Source organism: Lissotriton helveticus, chromosome 2_2 (assembly GCF_964261635.1).
Source record: "Lissotriton helveticus chromosome 2_2, aLisHel1.1, whole genome shotgun sequence".
Taxonomy (NCBI): Eukaryota; Metazoa; Chordata; class Amphibia; order Caudata; family Salamandridae; genus Lissotriton; species Lissotriton helveticus.
In genome coordinates, this window is record NC_136060.1 from 109,619,019 (window position 1) to 109,639,867 (window position 20,849).

A 20,849-nucleotide genomic window follows, 5' to 3' on the forward strand; every position below is an offset into this window, starting at 1 on the left:
GTTTTTTTGTACACAGAACATGAATTGTTGTGTTGACATAAAATCAAACTATAATTTGGTTGGCTGAACCTTGTGTTAATTTTTTTCATTTTTTAATTATGCGACGTTTCATATGCATTTTGTACTTTACTTAAATGAGGTCATGATACAATAAGTACATAGGCATCTTGTATGTTTACATCTATACAGCCTTGATGAAGTCGCGGGACAACACCCCTTAAGCGACGAAACACATGTTGGCTGTGGCTGTTGACAACTGATGTACGAGAATGAAACTTGAAAAAGGAAAGGACGAAAATGTTTACAATTTATGTTATGTGATGAAAAATGAGAGGCTTGATCTCAGTAACAATAGGGAAACCATTTTGAAATGTGAAGTGTGCTGGGGAGTGAAGTATATTGTTTACAGAGCTTAGGCTTGGATTTATGGAGTTTGGAGGTTCTGCAGCACCGTTTATACAAATAGAACTTAGATCAAATTGTGTGAATCTACCAAGAGGCGCCTTACACCTATACATAATACCACGTTCCGGAGCATTTATCTACCTACACATGCATCAATGTCAAGTTTATGTAATAAAACAAAAAGAGTATGACTTGACTATTATAAAAAAATGTACAACTCCAATCTATCTAGATAGGCATCAATGTCAGATTTTAGGTAATAAAACGATCAGAGAATAAATAAACAATTATAAAAAAGCATTACAAAGCCAATCTATCTACACAGGAATGAGTGTTAGATTTAGGAAATAAAATAACAGCATAACTTGACAGATCAGATCGGTACCTTCCAATACCTTCCTCCAATTAACGTTTGTGCAAGAGTTATTACACTGATCCCCACTAAAACGCGCGGTTAAACCCAAGTCATCCTGTTATTTTAACCTTTGCTGCATTCTCTGTGATACAAAGGTGAAAGCTAAAGTTTCATTTGATTCCTTTTTCCCACTGAAGGTTTAATGCACAAACCGCCTGGGGGTCGAAAGAACGAGGTGTCTAGAAGGGGCCAGATATTACTGGCATGTACGGAATTGATTTACAATAGGCACCCTGGCACTGATCAGGAACTGCTATTTAAGGCCCTAGGCAACCTGACGTCTTCGCCTAACTGCCTAATGCGTCTTACACTATCCCTTTTTTGGCACATGCTGAATATACATTCCTGGCTCTTACTGAAAAATGATCTTGATTCTTCAATAATAATTTTATATTTTTATGACAACTTTATATTGTGATGTGTTAAATAAACAATATACTATTACTTTCGTCCCTTGATGCTTTTATTAAATCAATTTGTGACTTTGATTACATCCAAATAAGGAGCTGGCAGGTTCTTTGCGATGGTAAAGCCAATGATTCACAAAACTACAGGATTTGTGGGTGCAAAATACCTTTTTAATAGTTACAATAGGGAATACGAATCAGGCCTCGGTTATAACTTTAAGGTCATTGATAAGCTAGGCTGCTTTGTATGTTCCTTGTCGGTTTATATCTGTTGGAAAACATTTTTCCCATCATTAAACTCTCTATCAAATGACTCGAAGCAGCCATCTGAATGCTGGTAGTGTATCAGTGGGCAGGTTTATTTATTTATTTTAAATAGAGGCGGCGTGCCCACAGTTTACCATAGACAATCTCAATAACTATGTTTGTTCAGTTCATGAGTACACCACGACTTAAGTGACCGTGTTAGTCTACCAACTCCAAAACCTGATTTCAGGAAATATTTACAATTCCACGACCTTCTCAACACCAAAGAAAAGCACGAATCTCAAGAGCCCAGGACAGAAAATGTTTCTTCTCAGAAGGAAATGCAATCAAATTCAGGGAGTCCTAACACTTGATCCCACTGAACCCCAACAGTGCCGGATTTACACCTCTTACCATCACTCATGCCAGAGGTTGTATGATTCAACAAAGGAATGATGCTGTGCTCCATCGCTAGCAATCAATGGAGTCAAGTAATGTATACCCAGGGGAGGGACTTCCCGGGGCACAGCTCTAAACAGAACCCAGGTTCAGCGAGGAGCACAGCTACAGTTCAGCTTCCCATCCTACTCTATAACTCTAATCAATACGTGTACAGACATTAGCTACATCATGGATTCCATCCGTGGAAATAAGAACCTGGGTTGAACTTACCTTGTTGGCTAGGTTGTCTTCAAGACACGCAATTCTCTCGGTCTTGTCGTCGACAGTCTCTTGCAAGTTGTCCTTTTCTTTATCCAGAACAGAGATTGTATTTCTGAGCATGTTCACCTCATCGTGCTGCGAGGCACTCTTGCGATTTAACTGATCTGTAGATCACAGCGACAAAAGTTTCTTACTTGTTTGCATCACACATATGATTTGCCTTTCTCCCAAATTCTTTATTATGATAACTAGTTTAATGATATTGGGTTCCCCCACCTGCTACAAAGAAGATAAGATGTGGTTTAAGAATCTAAAGCATTTAACTGCTGCATAAATAATAGTTTTCTGTTTTTAACTCCATGCATAGGAAATAATTTCAGTTTTATTTGAAGAAAGTCAGGACACTCAAATAGACACTACTGACATTTCAACAAATTGCTGGAGGTAGGACAAATATGCAGTGTAGGGGGTAAGATAAACCATTAATGATGATAGGTGATGGATGAGAGAAAAAAGTCACTTGATACATAGTGCCATGCAGTCTCGGTTGCAACTCCGCTTCTGGAAGTGATATCATCGGTGTATATTAGGAGCCGACCTTTGCACTGATATCCGGTCTTGACTTTTTTGGGATCCTCATTAAGGCGTGCAGAGTGGAACCAATCAAACTCCACAATAACAGATACAGCACACAACACGTTTGCACTCCTAGCTCACTGGGGAAGAGGGAGGGCGGTGAGTAATCTATGGGAACATTATTTATCAACCAGAAAAATTGTAAACGCGGGTAAGTGACTTTTTCTTTTGATGGATACATCTCTCTACAGATTCCTCATCTTATGAGTAAGTCCCCAAGCAGTACCTCTCTGTGAGGTGGGATTGAGTAATATTAGTAACAAGTAAATCATGCAACATAGTTAGAGAAAAGTACCTGTCACTGCATGTCTGAGATGGGAGGCAATCATGCTTTTCAGAAGAATCCAAGGACGACCACATAACTGCCCAACAGATGTCGGCATAAAGGTCAACTCATAAAGAGCCATAGATTAAGCCACAGCTCTGGTGAAATGTGTACAAATGACTTCCAGTAGATATTCCTTAGTCCGGGCACAGCACATGGATATAAACAGAGGCTCTAGGTAGCATTTAATTGTAGCCACCACCAGACTCTGTTATGAAGGGGACAGTTTAATTCTTAAGATGTAGGACAGGTGGGATTTACAGGGATCAATGCCCCTCGAGTCACACGCCTGCACAAATGTGTTCTAGTGGTCTGTATAGCTGGAGTTGGAGGCAGACGTCTGGGCAACCAGGATGACGTCTGTGCCCTTATCAGGAAGACAAAATAATTCTATCTGGTACTGCTCAATCTGAACGCATGCAGCCTTAGTGTCTGGGGATTGGTATGGAGGATCTGACCATCCTGCTGCGAGAGCAGGTCTGCTCTCTGAGGTAGGGCAAGATTTATTCAAATGCTGAATGACAACAGCTTACATAAAATATTGATCAGTCAAGCTGTGCCCAATCATCCCACACTTTTCTTTTTACTCGGAATATGAGTGGGATTGGTGGAAACAATTAAAGCATACCCACAAACTACCTGAACCTTAAGGTATTCACCAAGGAAACATCTGTATAAAACTGTACACACAAAACTGAGGACACTTCCTGTTTGAGCCATGGTGAAAAGAACTATGATGGGAAACCCCAATCTAGAGAATTCACCTCTATCACCTCGGGGTGTAGTTCCCTCCTATTGGCTCCGGCAAGAGTCATGTGAGAGCATGCCAGGTGAACCACTACTGGGAAGATTCCCTGCTATGCCCGCCTCCCAACATAGGGTCCACAACCTCACCCAATCCTGTTTGTTTATATAACGGATAATGACGGTGTTGTCCAATAGAATTTGGATGTTGCACCCAGAAATGGAAGGGAGGAACGCCTTCACATATGATGGAGCAGGTATGTGGGCAGGCACTGCTCCAACAATGCTCCAAGGCACCATATTGCATTGTCGCCCAGATGAGCACCCCAGCCCAGTGAGGAGGCATCCGTTACCATGGTAGCTTGAGCTTGTAGAGTCTGAACAAGTGACCGCCCCCTCAGGAGGTTGGAGGGTTCTAACCACTAAAGCAGACCACCTTGAGACACCCACTGGACGATATGTAAGTGAGCCAAAAGTCTTGTTTGATGTTGCAGCCAATGCCTCCTCAGGGACCACTGGAGGGCCCACATTCGCCATGTCGTGTGAGGCATCAATAAGACACATGAGGCCTAGCAGGTTCAATACCTGTAGGACCAGTGATCTGAGCTAATCAGACATATTAGAATCATCGCCTGAACATCCACGATCCAAGGAGAATGAGTAAAGGCTTTCACAAGAGCTGCATCGAGCAGTACCCCAGTAAAAGTCAGTCACCTCAATAAAAGCACCCTTTGTGTGGGAGTAAGGTGAGATATTTGTATGTTGATGGCAAAGTCCAGATCGTCGGAAAGTGTCACTGTCCACTAGAGGTGCTCCTGGACGAACGTTAGGGACTCCACCTTCACTAGCCAGTTATCATACAAGTACAGAAATACATGGATTCGGGACCTCTGTAAGAAAGCAGCCACGACCACCAGCACCTTCATAAAGACGTGTTGGGTCATCTTCAGTCCAAAAGGGTGGCCTGCAAACTGAAAATGTTGGGACCCCACTGTGAAACTCACGTAAAGCTGTGGGTGGGGAGGTTTGGAAGGTGAATATAGATGTCCTGGAGATCCTGGGAAAACAGTGTACTGAGTTCAAGGCCAACAGGAGCTGGCTCAGAGGCAACATTTTGAACTTGTCTTATTAAGATTAACGGTTTCAGAAAGCGTAAATCCAGAATAGGACTCTGCCATTCTAGGAGATGAGGAAGAAAAGGCAATAAAGTCCTGCATACCAGTCTTCCAAAGACACAACTTCTATGATCAATTTCTAGAATAAGGCAATAACATCTGCCTCCACAGTAGAGGTGTTGAGCCGGTCCTAAAAGAAGGGAGATAGTCCATCAGAGAGCATAGGATGGAAGGGTGTAGTCCTGGTGGATCAGCTGGATGAGCCAGCAGTCTCTCGGGACTGCCTTCGAGTTAGTGACATAGCGGACGGCCTTCATCCTACTAAATCCAGAAGACGGTTATGTGAAGGGGAGGAATCAGAGGGGTTTAGATGAGGCAGAGCCCACTGCGGGCAACGGGGAAGGCATCTGCTGCTGTTGGTCCCGTCCAGACCACCACCATTGCCAGAACTGTACATCATTAGAGTAACAAAGGACTTCCAATACAGTTGGCCGAATTGACATGCAGACAAAAATCCATCTTTTTTGTGATAATGTGGCAGTCTTGAAACACAGTGGGTATTCTTCAGATAATCAAAAACAGGTAAAAAGAATTGAGAGAGCAGAGAGGGCACCAGAGGAAAGAGTAATATATTTGATCAAATGTGGACAAAAGGAGCACAGATATCATTGGTAGATTAAAGAATAAAATATGATTTCAGTGGGAAGTAGCAGAGAAGGAGCTGAGGTAGAAAGAATGGACCATGGGCAAAGTGGGAGAATAGGAGAGTGGAAGAGTATTTCTAATGTCTTAGAATGGATGTGGGTGCTGAAATTTGTGATTGGGAGATCTGAAGATTCTGGAGGATGCTTTGTTTATTCCCAGATTTCAAAACTTGTGAATCTCCATAGGATCCGAGATGTATCTGAAAATATCTGCAAAAGTGCCTGCGCGCCAAAAAAGGAGTGCCATCTGCCTCAATCACAAATTCATCCAACCTCTGCATATGACAACACAAAACTGCGATCTCTATGTTTTCAACTAAGTGTATCCATATTTAAACAGGACAGTTGTTGTCTAGAAGCATATGGTATTTGCAACTCAATTTTAGGAAGAAAATAGACTGCATATGCACGCTAAATGATGACGCTTTTGAAAAAATGGTTATGGAACATAGGTGCATAGTGCTGTGATTCCCAAAGAATAACAACATAGTTAAAAGAGTAACATTATATACAAAAAAATATCCAAGACATCTTAAATGAGATTGGAGAGAACATTTAAACAAACAGATGTGTGCATATTCAACTACCCTAATGAAGTCAGACCCCATTCACGCTAGAAGCCGTAACCAAGAACAATGTCTCCTTGAAGGGCAAATTGATGGAAACAGAATGGCGAGGCTTCATTTGTCATATCGGGGTTCTAGCACAACTACTGCTATCTAAATATTTTTCTAACATCTCAAGGTCTGGGCTCTGATTCCAGCTTCCCCAGAGGGACTCTGGGGAATAATTCAACCCCCAGAAGAAGCTGAGGTAGTACATTGATCTCCTTCACAGCAAAGGGCTCAATATAAGAGAAGGAACAGGCTTCTGATGTATAGCTCATCCTATGGTTATTTGTCCCCAGAGTGTAGGTATCTTATAGGCCCGGCCAATAGGATTTTTTAAGAGCCTTGTATAGACCTGAGAGTCAACAACAGCGGGGCTTTTGACTTTTATCTAAAGAACATATCAAGGGTACTCAACAGTAAGAACATGAGAAGAAAGAAAAATTAAGGCTTTGGCTAGGGCTGGTCAGTAAAAGGCCAAGTATAAGAACTCCATGGATCTAATGTAATGTATGCAAATATAGATAAATCATTGGAGATCGAAACTTTACTTAGAACTGCAATATGTTTTGTTAATGGAGGAGCCAACAGATGTAATACAATATTTAAGATGTAGACAAAAAGGCCCTTTACTGATGCATAGGTCAAATGATGTCTCACAGACAGTGGAAACATGCCTTTCTGCGTGCATGAGTTTGTATGTTCTAGACTGATAAATTCCAGCAGCTTGACCTAATCACTTTATTAACCATAAATAAAAAACCTTCAAATAAAAAACATGGAAAGTGAGCACACTACCTATTTTATCCTCAAGTGCATCAATTTGTTCTTGTGATATCTGAAGTTCATTGGACTTTACTGACAGTCGATGCTGAATATCTTGTTGGGACTTCTGTAATTGATCGTTCAACAACCTAAGAAGTCAAAAACATGAATTATTCAATTAGTTGAGGCAAAGTTCCCTGTTATTATCTATTTCTCACTGAATACTGGTGTCCGGCTAGTTTTACAGGGCCCGCACCACTCCAGTCCAGTGAAGCAATACTTGTAACAAGTACTGAGCTGTCCCGGGACAGGCAGAACCATATCCTATTGTAGGCCACTGACATGCTGAGGATCACCTTTTTAGAGTCTCACATCTGGGTGTGTGTGGGTTTGAACAGTCCAGGCTCACTTAGGTTGGTGAGCAGTTATAACATCTAGTTCAGGCGTCTCGTTTCCCCGACAATAAATAGATTCTTCAAGCAGTGTTATTCCTTTTATAAAAAGGAATACGACTTTTTAAAGTATTATGCAAATAGGAAGCAGTACATCTAAGAGTTTCTATACAGCACTTGTGGGTATTGCAAAAGCGTTTCTAACACCAATGCTCAGCATAGGGAGGAATGCACATGGGGTATGAATAATGCAATTAAACTGTAAAGAAGAAGACTGCAATCCCAAGTGCATATGGGCATTAGGGTACACTACAAGAATAGTAAGCTTTACATCTAATGCTAAAAAGTATTATGGCAACAATATCGACCAGGAAAATATTGTAAAGGTAAATATATATAGATAAGTATAGATTTACTATACTTACCTCCATATATATGTACATTCACAAAACACACCTTCAAAGTGGGTGGTTGAAACTGCCACACTGCCTCTTATGTATTCCAGGTAGATAGTTTTTCTCTCAGCAGAAAGCACAGAGTGCATGGATAGGGAAGTAGTCCAGTTGTTTCAAAGACTAGTATGCCTATTGGCCAGGAACCCAGGCCAAAGTCTTTGTCAAAATATCACCTTATAAAGTCACATTTTGACTTAATGGAATTGGTTTCAGTCAAAGCAAAAGAGGTATTTCTTAGGAACATGTAGTGGAAGCCACAGAGAGCACTTGGCTTCACAATGAATCCCGATCTACAGGACTTGCATAAGGCGCCTTGCACAAAAGGTGGGACAGAAGTCACGGACTATCATTGCTTATCTTATTTAAAGCACCACACAATAAAAGGAGCTTCATACATACAGGGAATGTCTAAAACTATACATCTTACAACCCAGGTGTGCAGACATTCTTGAACACGTGCAAAATATATTTGGAGTCCGAGTTGGCCCACTGATGATCTTTCCACATGTATGTACCTGTGAGAGTCACGGTACGCAATGTTCCAGGGGGGCAATAGTCAATTATGCTAAAAGTACCACAACTGTAGGTGGACCCCAAAACACGAACAGTGAACACCCTGTTCGCAAACAACGTGCCTTAACCATGCAGAGGACAGGTGAGGAAATGTGTGAGATGAGTCTCTTGGCTACAAAACATACCTGGCCAGACGTTAAAATCAGGAGCAAGTTGTCGCGTGGACACTGCACCACAGATTTCGACCCTACAACTGGCTAAAGTAATAGGAGGCTTTATATACAGCGCAAGGGAGATTTGTTACAAAGAAGAGCACTGCAGTGTACGCTGTACTCACCTAAGGGAGTTTAGTTCAGCCTTATATTGAGACGAGACATCTGAAGTCTGGGCAAGCTCATGGGACTGCACGTTCACCTCATTTTGAAGCAATCCCAGGTTTTCTTTCATTTTTGAAATCGTAGACTGTAAATCAAGCCGTTCAGTTTCAAGCTAGATTTGAAATAAACGCACGTCAATAATACCTTTAATCTTCACACGATAATATGATTTAAAAAGCAAATCTACTATTTTTTCCCACAGGTGAGTATTTAAATGCCAATGAGAACGAAAGGCCTACAATGCACTTTACCTTCCAACCAGACTTACTTCGTAAACATTGTTTTCCAGGTCTTTGATCTTTTGCTCCATTCTCATATTCTCCGATATGGATAATTCCTGCTGGTTCTGAAAAAAGAAACAAGGTTTTCTAACATGTTTACACCTGTGTAGGGACGGAATTTTGGAAGTAACCTGCGTACAGCTTGTGTACCTTGTTACGAGCTGCTGATTACTTGTTTAAACTGAACTAAACTTGATAACCTGCCATTCCCTGGAGCAATCGGCTATTTATCTGATCCTAGGTGCCCTATAAGCATTTTGGCTGAGTGAATTTGGAGGAAGCAGTTAGGTATCCAATACTGTTAGCTTGTGGACAACATTGGTTACATAAACTCTCCTCCGGTGCATTCCAGATGACGAGGCTCCGCCAACAAGGATGGGCTGATGGAATCTACACTCATGCCGACTGCTGAAAAGGTGATCTGAGTCGGGTGGGCTTCCTTTCTGAGCACTCACCAGGTTGTTTTGTCTGATCCTCCAGACTGGCTCCCTCCTTTTTTTGTTGTACATGTATTGAATTAGGGGTATGGAGGTGGGTTAGTCATTAAATATCATCTCTTAGACCCTTGTGTATACCCTCGATTTTTGGACACACATGTACCCCATCCTCTCAATGACGCCCATGCACACTTACAGCATTTGCACTGCGCCTCCACTCCAATGTCGAGACCACCCTCAGCGCCTCATGAGCCCACGTTTCTTCAGCGATCTGAGGTTAGAGCACTTACTCACCTTGAACCGCTCTCGTAGACTCTCCTTCTCGGTGAGCACCGTGTTGAAATCAGCCACGGCCTGGTCTCTTTCTTCCTCCACTCGACGCAGGACAGTTTGACTGGCTGCAGAGGAAGCCTTGGATTGAGGAGACCTGGTAATCTCTCTTCTCAACACATTCAGTTCGTCCTTGGCCTATAAACATAAAGAACTGTTTAATACTAAATGAACTACATTTTGTACAGTTCACAGCTGGCACAGAAGCTGTACATAGGATGTTAACTAAGCTCTGTGCCCCAAACTGGTGCAGGCTCCTGAGGCACCCACGTGGAATTGATAGGAACAACAGTCATTCATAATATCTTTCATTATTAGCATCTTGGAACCCAACTGAAGATTTTAATGGCATCTGTTCAGTTAGTTTAAATTCAATGACCAATGGATAGCGATAAGTATCCATTTCATTATTCACCCTTCACATTAAAGACAGGACTAATGTTGCATATTTGGCGTTGATCTTTTTTTCTTTAAACACAAGGAGATGATGGACGGAGAGCTGAAACTTTTCTGACACTCACCCCCAGTGCTTTAAATGGGGGGAAAATAGTGAAGGTACTCATCTAAATGTGGCGAGTGGGCGGGGCTTGGGGGCGGGCTTATAAGTCATGGTGTTACTACTTGCATTCTATACTACTTGCAGCACATACCAAAATATGAGAAATGTCTTTCAATAAACAAAGCTTTGTCTACTAATCACACAACGAAAGCCAAACGTGGTGATATTTTAACATTTCCTTGTTTTTAATATTTTCAACATCAATACTGTTGATTGCTGTTGCTTGGCACAATACTATATATTCTCGAGGCGAGGGACACAGAAACAAGCAGACGTGCACATGCAAGCATTCCACACATTTCCTTTAATATACCTTCCAAGAGTGTGTCTATTCTCTCCCCCTTTCTTACGTATTTCTCTCCCACAAAAACGATCACAGGCAAGCACACAGGCAAGCAGACAAACATAAGCAGACACTTACACAAAAGAATGAGGTGGGATTAAAGCCAATGGAACCTGGTTACCTCCCACGGCTTTCTTAATAGCGCTGTCACCAGGCTGCCTCAAATTCTGTGTTTGCAACAGCTCTTCCCTGGACCGGAAACAAGCATCCTGGGACAGGTTTTGGTGTTCGCCATATGTTGGCAGGGTATCCCCAGACCTGGGTCCCTTGCCCACTTTGCCACTGGATTCAAGCTAGCCTGGCTGATGAGGTGTTACCCTGAAACCGGTCCTAGGATGCTTGTTTCCGGTTCAGGGAGGACCTGGCTTGGCAGTTCGGGCTGGACTGCTCCCATGAGGCACAAGGTCAAGACTGATGTGCATATAACCATGTCTGAACTGGGGTGGCGAAGTGAGCTGAAGAATGATGATGGATTCAACCCAGATCTGTGACTCGGGGTTAGTGTCTGAAAAGTTTCAGTGCTCCGTCCATCATCTCCTTGTTTGTTTTTTTGTTGTTGTTTTTTTAAGACCAACAAACCCGCATTTGACAAGATGAGTTATGAAAGTTTGTGATGGTCAAGACGGTCACCTGGTATGTCATTGATTTCAAGTTTAAATGACTAGAATTAGCACTGCTTTTGGAGGTATTTAAAATATATTTTAATCATCACATTGCCAGCTAACCACATTTCAATAGCCAATACATACAGCTGAATCACAAGGAGCGAGTTTGACAAACACACCGACGTGGAAAATACAGTCACACTTTTAGTAGTTAAGTTCAGTTATTGTCAAACATATGTACAAGAACAACATACTCTCCTTTTGTTTCTGGGCGCGTACTTTAGTAACACAAATAAGAACAACTCTTTGGTAAATACAATTGGGTCTCTCCTTTTGGAGCTTTACATATTGCTTTTCTACTCCGATGTGCAGAAAATGTCTTTCTAGAAGTGGGATATGTACATGCGCTATTAGTATGATTTCAGGTATGGTATGGTGTGGGTAAATGGGAAATGCATTTGGCCACTGGCTTTTTTATAGCAATATTGAATGCCACCATCTTATTGAACTGTGCCGCCACTGAGAGTAAATGTCATACCTCATTTTCAAAAAGGAAACTTAGGTGTTCTAGGAAAATATTCCATGTGTTGATAGCAGCTAACGTTCAACAGTGCTACTGCTTGGGATAGAAGAGTGAGAAAGAGAAGAGAATATAAAGAGAAGTAGTGAAGATAAAGTGAGTTGCGGGCTCTGTGTGCATTCAGTTCAGGCTGTTTTGGTCAAGATTTGCCCATGGCACGCCTCTTTAAAAATATTGTCCTGGTGGGCTTTTCGTCAATTAGAGGATTCGTTGGGAAGAGGGGACTCCTTTTCTCTTTCGATCAAATGCGTTTATTGAAGAAGACTTTTCCAAAGCACTACTACAACTACTACCTTCCCATTGAGCACAGCAATGTTAACAGGTGACACAATAAGCTTCCAGGCAGAAGTAAGACTCGTGTAACACGATATAACAGTCAGTGTGAACACACAAGAGAATGACCATACTCAGACTATAAGTTCAAAACTATTCTCTTCATGGAAGCTTAATAGGGCCAGGTTGCCCAACACGAGGATACAACCCTGAAACTATGGATATCTACCACGTTCTTCAGTATTGTTCGAGCATTACAGGTTTATTGCACCAAGTCACCATTTAGTGTTTTCTGATGAGCCACGACTCCTCAGAAAAATGGTAGAATTCCATCACGGAGCCGGCCCAGGCTTCACCATTGGAAATCCAGAGCCAACAGTTCATCACCCACAGGAATGCTGTTTTGTATACATTGAAGGACAAGAGTATCTAGGATGGGCCTTCTAAAAGCAATATCTCCTGCCTGGCGCTGCCTAGCTAAGCACACATGTACCAAGGATTAAAAAGTGAAAACAATTTCCATAAAGTGAAAAGAGAAAAGATCTTGTGCATCACAAATAAAACTTTTGATTTCTGAAAAACAAAAGAATTCACAATGGTCCACCATCATGTGGCCCATAAGGCATAAATATTTTGGCGAGAGTGCTCCATGTCAGGGGGAGCACTTGCTGCAACAATGGTCACCAATACAGCGAACAACTGCCAATATGGCAGACAGGTTTCCTCAAGTCCCATAAAAAGTGAGGCACTTTAAGAGAAGCACTTTGCATGCCCTGTGGACAGGTAGAGAAAATCAGTAACTGGACTTGGATGTTTGTTGACAGAAGGATAGAAAGCTAGACCTAAATTAATTGAGCAAACAAATTTAAGCAACAAAATCTTTTGGAGAAGTATTTTTCTAGTCTTGTCAGAATTATTGTTTTTAATTTTTAATAGGAAAATTTTCAATTAAATATAAGCATTTCTCAGGTCATGGCCTGATAGCTGATAATCATACTAAGTTTATACATCTGTGGATTATTCATTGGGGGAAAAACCTCTTCCAGTGGTTTCTACCCTGTTGACCCTGTGGTTTTTCTTACCCTGAATTTATCTTGACTTGTGCACTAAAACTAAGCAAAATGACCTTATAACCATCTCCTCTATGTTCAGTATTGGAGGACTATCTGAAATCTCGTTTATCCGTTCACTTAGAAAAACTGAAGTCATCAATTCTACAGGAGTGAAAAGGAAGGAGATTTATAAGGTATTCGTTGTTTCTGCTGTTCTTTAAAAGAAAGGATGGCTTCAGTTTGCTGAAGGTAGTGTCAGCAGTTGGAGATACTGATAATAGAATAGAATTAATGCATTTTGCAAGAGGACTGCTTCTGCAGTTTACTCTGTAAAAATGTTTTGGGAAATAGAGGTATAGACCACTCAATTTTAAAACTGCAACAAGAAGGTGAGAACATTAAAAAATATAAGGAGGTGGTTAACCCATAGAAAATAAGTATATTTCTCCAGGATTATTATATTTCATAGATTTACTGACTTGTATCATTTCCTATCATCAAAGTTGGTCCAAGTCCATGGTAACTTAAAAGTTAGCAGCCTGAAAAGGCCATTGAATAGTGCCATTTTAGTAGCACCCTCACCTCTTTGGAAAAGAACAGGACATAAACCAATAAGGTGAGTGTTCCTCCCTGTGGTTGCACGGCCGATGTGCACCAGTGGTACTCCAGCATTGCTATTGTTGCTGCCATTTTTCCTTGATAGTGTTATGCCCGCCTTTGAATGGTAGAATGGGCCTCAACTTTCCTTGATAGCAGTATGCCCGCTTCTGTACGGCAGAAAGCTATCATCGCTGCTATCCATCTGGCAATAGCTTGATTTGACAGTCGATATCTTTTGCGTGGATTGAAAAATAACACAAGAAAATTATTTCATTTTCTGAAGTCTTTTGTCCTAATATAATGTAAGACACCTTTGTACATCTAGCCAAAGCAGTGTTCGTTCTGCTGCCTCTGTAGGGTTCTTAAATAATGTTCTGAGGATTATTGGCATGTTAATGTGAAAGTCTGGAGGCACATTCGGAATGAATTAAGGAGAAGTACTTAGAATGATCTGAACTTTGGTAAAGTGAAGGTAGAATTCTTTTATTAGAAATGCTTCTATTTCCACCACTGTTCTCACACAGGTGATCGCTAGGAGCAGTGCAGTCTTCTATGACAGATATTTGATATGCACTTTGAGAAAAAGTTAAAACTGATTAATTGGGATAATACCATACTAGGTTTCTATTCTATTGGCGGTTTCCTACATGTAGGGAACACTCTGAATAGGTCTTTAAGGAATTCTTTGATGACTCTGAAACCAGAATGGAGGCTGATCAAAGGATCGTCTGTATCAAGATCTGCTAGGTGAACTTTAGCTGCCGTGGTAGAATGTGGTGAGGGTAGATTGAGAATTGGTGAAGTTCTTGTGAAGCGCACTATATACAAAACGTATTCCACTTTGCCAAATAGATTGTATTCATGAAAATTGTGCTAGCTTGTTCCTGTATTTGTCTGAATTCTCCAGGGATGTCTAAATAATGGACGTCATTGAACTCAGGAACCAGGCTGATAGCTTCAGACATTCAGGGTTCAGAAGGATCTGCCCCTGGCGTCTGGATAGGATGCCTGGTCATGACCTTGGTAGAATTGGTGTTTGGTCTACAAGTAGAAGATCCATGAACCAATACTGCCCCGGTCTTGTTGGGGAAATTGAAATCCTTCCGCATCATTCCTTTTTAAGTTTTGTGATTACTGCGGGAAATAGGAGGAGTAGGAAGAGGTTATGTAAATGTCTTGTACCAAGCAAACTAAAGCGCATTCGCCTGTGAACCAGCTTGCGGATCTCAGATCGATTTTTGGTTTCCCACATACAATGAACACTATTATTTGATGTAATTATCCCATCAATTCCCATTCATGGCAGTCCTGTGATGTTCTGTTGCAGTAATCTGCTTGATGGTTCTCTATTCCTAGGGGGTGTTCTGCTCCTATTGAAATTTGATGCTTCATAGCCCACTTCCAGAGGTCCTGTGGTTCTGCTGAAAGGATGTGGGATCTGTTCCCCCTGTTTGCTGATGGAAAAACATTGCCCGTCCTGATCAACACACGAGTGTTGGGGCCTTGATAGAAATGATTGAAGAGCTCTCCTGACTGCTCCTAACTTCAGTACATTGATATGTAACCTTTTGCCTTGCACTGACCACAGCTCTTTCCATTGATGCATCTGGATCACTACAAAGTGTGAGTGAGGTAGAAGAAATAATAGACCTACTCCAATATACTTTTTTAAGAGAATTCCAAAAGAAAAACCAACATATTTGTTTCCATTGCTTATCTAGCTCTTCCTGCCTGTATCGGGATGTAGCATCAGGCAGAAGAGTAGAATAAGGCATATTCAGGGTGATAGAATTCCTAGAAGTTGTTTAGGTAGACATACCTTTATTTCTGGAACTGGCCTGATAAAACTATGCGAATTTGGTGCCTTTTTTTTTAGATGATTGTGCTTTCATGGTGACTGTATCTATTACGGCTACCAGCAAATGAATTTTTATTGTCAGTTCCAAATAGAACTCGTCTTTAGTGCAAGGTCTAGGTCTTATAAAACGCTTGGCACAAGCTCTGACCGATATTCAGGTCCAGTGCACCGATGAATCTTTTACTAACCAGTCATCTAGTTATGGATAAACATGTGAGCAAGTTTCCGCAGAGAGGCCATGACTGAGGTCAGACAACTGTGTAATCAATCCTTGAACAGTGGGATAGTTCCTTCCTGCTGGAAGCAAGCAATCGTCTCTCCTCTATTGAAAAAGCCTTCATTAGACTCAGCCTGTCTTAAAAACTACAGGCCAATCTCACTTCTTCCTTACCCAGTTAAGATCGTAGAACGTCTTGTGAGGAGAGCACTCTCTCAGTTTCTCGAAGGTAATGATTTACTAGATGAGGTCCAGTACGGTTTCCGGACAGGGCATGGCACGGAGACTGCTTTGCTGACCGTGCTGGATGATCTCCGTTTGCGTGCAGACAAGGGTCAACATGCCATCTTGATCCTATTAGACCTGTCTGCCGCGTTCGACACGGTCAACCACTCGGTCCTCCTGAAACGGTTGGAAGGCATTGGGGTAGCTGGTCAGGCACTAAAATGGTTCCATGCCTATTTATCTGACAGACGTCAGGCGGTGGCCCTCCATCATTTTCAGTCTGAGTTTACCAAAGTCCATCATGGTGTGCCGCAGGGATCTGCGATTAGCCCCATTCTTTTTAATGTTTATATGCGTCCTTTGATGGACGTTATTAGATCTTTTGGCTTAGGGTAGTCAACTATGCGGATGATACCAAGCTGATTTTTCATTGGACTGTGATCAGTCATCCTTCCTGGAGAACTTTCACAACTACATGCGGAACGTGGCTCAGTGGCTAAGAGATAACTCTCTACAATTTAATGCAGACAAAACTGAAATTCTCTGCATCCAGAATGGGAGAGTGCCACTACATCTTCCTGCTGATTTCTGGCCTATTCATGCAGACCCCCCCGCTGTTACCGTCCAAGTCTGTCCGTAACTTAGGGGTCCTATTTAATGAAAAGTTGACTCTGGAGACACATGTCAACAAGACCGTGGGGACCTGCTTTTCCCTCATTAGGGCTATGAGGAAGATTCTTCCTTTGCTTCCTGCTCAGACATGCCCACTTATAGTCAGGAGCGTGATCTTGAGTAGACTAGACTATTGTAACTCCCTCTTGCTGGAATCCCCTACATTCTTGACTGACAGACTACAGAGAATCCAGAATATAGCAGCTAAGTTGGCCTTGTCACGTCCTCGACATTCTTCTTCTTCTCAGGCCCTTGTGGAGCTGCATTGGCTCCCTATAGTGCAGAGAGTTTATTTCAAATCACTCTGTGTTGTGTGCAAGTCACTTCATGGATTGGGCCCTACACTATTACAGGGAAAACTCAGTTTGTACGCTCCTCCCCGCTGTCTTCGATCCTCTTCAGCTTTCTTGGTGAAAATTCCCCTGACCAGAAGAGTCAAGCTGGGGGGTCAGGCCTCAGTGTTGCGGCTGCCAGACTTTGGAATAAGCTGCCCCTAGAGCTGCGACAGCTGAATGATCTTCTGCCATTCCGTTAACAAATAAAGACTTGGCTCTTCCCCATAAGCTAATGCTTCTACCGCTCAGTTCCCTGTGGCCTTTCTCACTACCTCCCTCTTTTAGCGCCAGGATGCCTGTCGGGCTACAGTGCGCTGTATAAGTTTTACTTACAATTACAATTACTGGTGCATGCACTTGGATAATTATTCTGGCTAAGGTCTGAGCCCAAAAGAAAGGACTCTTATCGAAAGTGGCAACCGGTTTACTTCGAATCTGAGGTACTTTCAGTGTTGGATTTTTGTGAGAAAAATACTGAGTAGAAACCGACATTGTGATGTTGTTTTGATACTAATTTGTTTGCTCCCTTCCTTAGCGTGTTGATAATTTTTGCATTCAGCAAAGGTAGAGATTTGTGCTTGACTTTGAGTGGACCTGACCTGGCTGTTCAGATTGGACTGTTCCCATGAGGAGCAGGGTCAAAACTGATTTGCATATGGCTGAGTCGAAACTGAGGTGGCATTTTGGGCAAAAAAAGATGGGCTGGGATGCGCCACAGAGATTGCCAGTGGCTGAGATTAATTTGAGCATTCTATTCATCACCTTTTTGTTTTTGCATTGAAGCCCGAAGTGCCCTGGGTATGCCCAGACTTGGGTCCTGGGCTCACACTGCCACTGGAACCAAGCTATACCTGGCTGAACAGACCTAACTAGGGTGAAACTGGTCCTAGGCTGCTTGTGTTCCGGTTCAGGGAGGACCTGGCCTAGTAGTTCAGACTAGGCTGTTCTCATGAGGAGCTTAGTAACGATTGATTAGCATATGGCTATGTCCAAACTTAGGTGCCATTGTGGGCAACAAAACGATTCGGATGCTGCCCGAGTGTTTGGCAGTGGCTGAGATTAATCATCCATTACCTTGTTGTTTTTGCATTGAAGCCGTAAGTGCGCCGGGTATGCCCATACGTGGGTCCTGGGCTCTGTGTCACTGGAATCAAACTATACCTGACCGAAGAGCCCTAACTAGGGTGAAACAGGTGATAAATTGCTTGTGTTCCGGTTCAGGGAGGACCTGGCCTGGCAGTTAAGATTGGACTGGGATGCGGTCCGAGCATGTGCCAGTGGCAGAGATTGATTCAAGTATTCCATCCGTCGCCTTGTTGTTTTTGCATGGACTTTGGGTGGTGACATTGGTGGAGAACGCTGAAGGAATTCAATCGCATTTCCGAATTGAATCCTATCTAAGGCCCACCTTCCTGTGGTGATTCTTCGTAGGTCTACAGTATTTCTATAGTGCGAACCTAGTCAAAAGGCAGCAGATCGCTGTACGCGGTTAAAGATAAGCATAAAGTTAATGAGTAATAGGAGAGTTAGCGGAGTTGTGGATGCATTGTGATATAGTGTGCTTTGAAGAGGTGAGTCTTTAAATCTTTTCTAAATGGAGCTGCATTGGGGCAGTTTTCATGGATATGAGGATGTTGTTCCAGATCCTGGATGCATAGATGGGAGATGCCTGCTGCCTTATTTTTTCTTTTTTTACATTTCTTAGTCTGCAGACTGATGGTGTCCTGGCTGCAGTTGTGCCAAAAACCACCCGAGATGGTGAGCTTGTCTACAAATGATGCAGCTAATTTTGGAGACTGCTGGCAAGGCGAGTCAATAGTGTTCCATCAGGATGGAAGTTTATTATTTGAAAAAAGCTGAGATTTTCCCACCTAGTGGGTCTGGATTGTGAGATGTGATAAAGGGTGCCAAACCTACAAACTTGGAAGGATGGAGTTATAAGTGCAGTGCATGCGAGTGAGGCCGCCTCACAATATGGTCAACATGTTTCAGCCTTGTTGGCTATTAGCCCAGTCTTTCTTCAGGACCTAAACAACAAAATGTCTTGCTACTGCATTACAAATTTGGTGACTAATCTTTTGTGTGTGTAAAGTTGTCATAAAATACAACCTTATAAACGATCATTCCTCAGTACAAGCGGAGTGCTCTTCACACCTGTAACAGAAAGACACAGAAAGCCTGGGCTAATAGCAAACAAGGCTAAAACATGTTGACCATATTGTGAGGCGGCCTAAGTGTTCAAAACTGCTTCTGCACTATTTTTAATGTAGGATTGGCAGAGATATCTGTATTAAATTAGTTTTTTCTCTTCCAAATCCTTTTTAACTTCACTTACATGCACTGCACTTATAACTCCATCACCCAAAGCATCCAATATCCATCGTTGAGGCCTGTTACTAGGTGAACAAGCGGTCTCTCCTTTCCACTTTTACTTCCTCCTGTCGTGATTTCTGTGACCTGGTCGAAATCCGATCCATATGACCCTCCTCTGCGATCTAGAAGGGCAGTGGTAGGAAGGAAGGATATCCAAATGATGACATTGACCTCTTTGGTAGTTGATCGAAATCCTATCAGTTCACAACAGTCTTTGCTGTTTGGTGTTCTTGGGTGTTAGCACTGTTTGTGTGATTTGGTAATTCAGTTCTTACTCCCTATTGTAGACCACCAGATGTATTTGTTGTTGCTAAAAGCTCGTCAATATGACAGGATCCTTCATCTGGCTCCACAAAAGGGCTGAGGTAGACATTGTTGCAGTGCTCCTAGAAATCTAGCCGTATCATTGTCTATTCTGAGGCTCAGGTGTGCGTAATTATCATGCTTATCAACTAATGCTTTTCATAATAGGGCATATCGCGGATCCTATTCTGCACATCCAGACTACAGGAAGTTGCTCTTAGCCTACCTTGCCTTATGAATACTGCAGCTCCTGCCAGTTGACGGAAACCCCGATTTGTCAAATCCATTGCTGGGTCTATGGAGCACAGCAGAGACTTTCTCATCCTCCCATATTGTGGACATTATTCCATTATTCTGGTCATCCTGCAAACATTCTGGATATGGAGCGATGTCCAACGACAGCTGGTGGTAATATTTTCCTTGTTTGGCCATTGGATTAGCAGCTCTAATCAACATTGCGGCCATTAAAGATACTCTCTTTTTGAAGGCATCCACTCAGTGACCCCTTTCCTGGAAGTGCACTGCAAGTGGTTCCGGTGTTTCTGGACCTCCTCTGGGCTGCTTGCATTACTACTGAATCTGCCTTTAACCCTTTCGCTGCGGCGGCAATTCCGCCGCAGCGCTAAGGGGGTGGGGCGGCCGCGCGGCGCTCCGACACTTATGACGGAACCGCTCCGTCATGGCCCTCGGGTAGGCTGTGCTTGTGATGGAGTGGTTCCGTCATGGCCCCGCCCGTTCTTTAGAACGTCAGCGCAGGCGCGAAATCAGCGTCGCGCAGGTGCGGCGAGCGGGCCATGACGGAACCGCTCCGTCACCAGCACAGCCCACCCGAGGGCCATGACGAACAAGTTACTTACCTTCGGTAACGATATATCTGTAAGAAACAGTAGTTAGTATTAGATTCCTTACCTTAGAATATCCCCAGGCGTCAGTCTGGATCCGGAAACTTTTGCGTAGCAGTACCCCTGCGCGTCGGTAGGCGTCGTCTGCAGGCGTCCCCTGCGGCTCCGCGTCGTCGGCGTCGTGCGCCGTGATG

General features: G+C 42.7%; 1 protein-coding gene across 1 annotated transcript in view; it reads right to left on the minus strand.

Annotated features, from left to right (window-relative positions):
* CEP135 (centrosomal protein 135) overlaps positions 1-20,849 on the minus strand; it is a 375,473-nt gene that overhangs the window by 163,255 nt on the left and 191,369 nt on the right. The window contains exons 13-17 of the mRNA XM_078678164.1: positions 9,783-9,956; positions 9,039-9,116; positions 8,731-8,882; positions 7,067-7,182; positions 2,146-2,300 (exon numbers count right to left, since the gene is read on the minus strand). Of these exons, the coding sequence (XP_078534290.1) occupies positions 2,146-2,300; positions 7,067-7,182; positions 8,731-8,882; positions 9,039-9,116; positions 9,783-9,956 (675 nt within the window). The remainder of the gene's footprint in view (positions 1-2,145; positions 2,301-7,066; positions 7,183-8,730; positions 8,883-9,038; positions 9,117-9,782; positions 9,957-20,849) is intronic.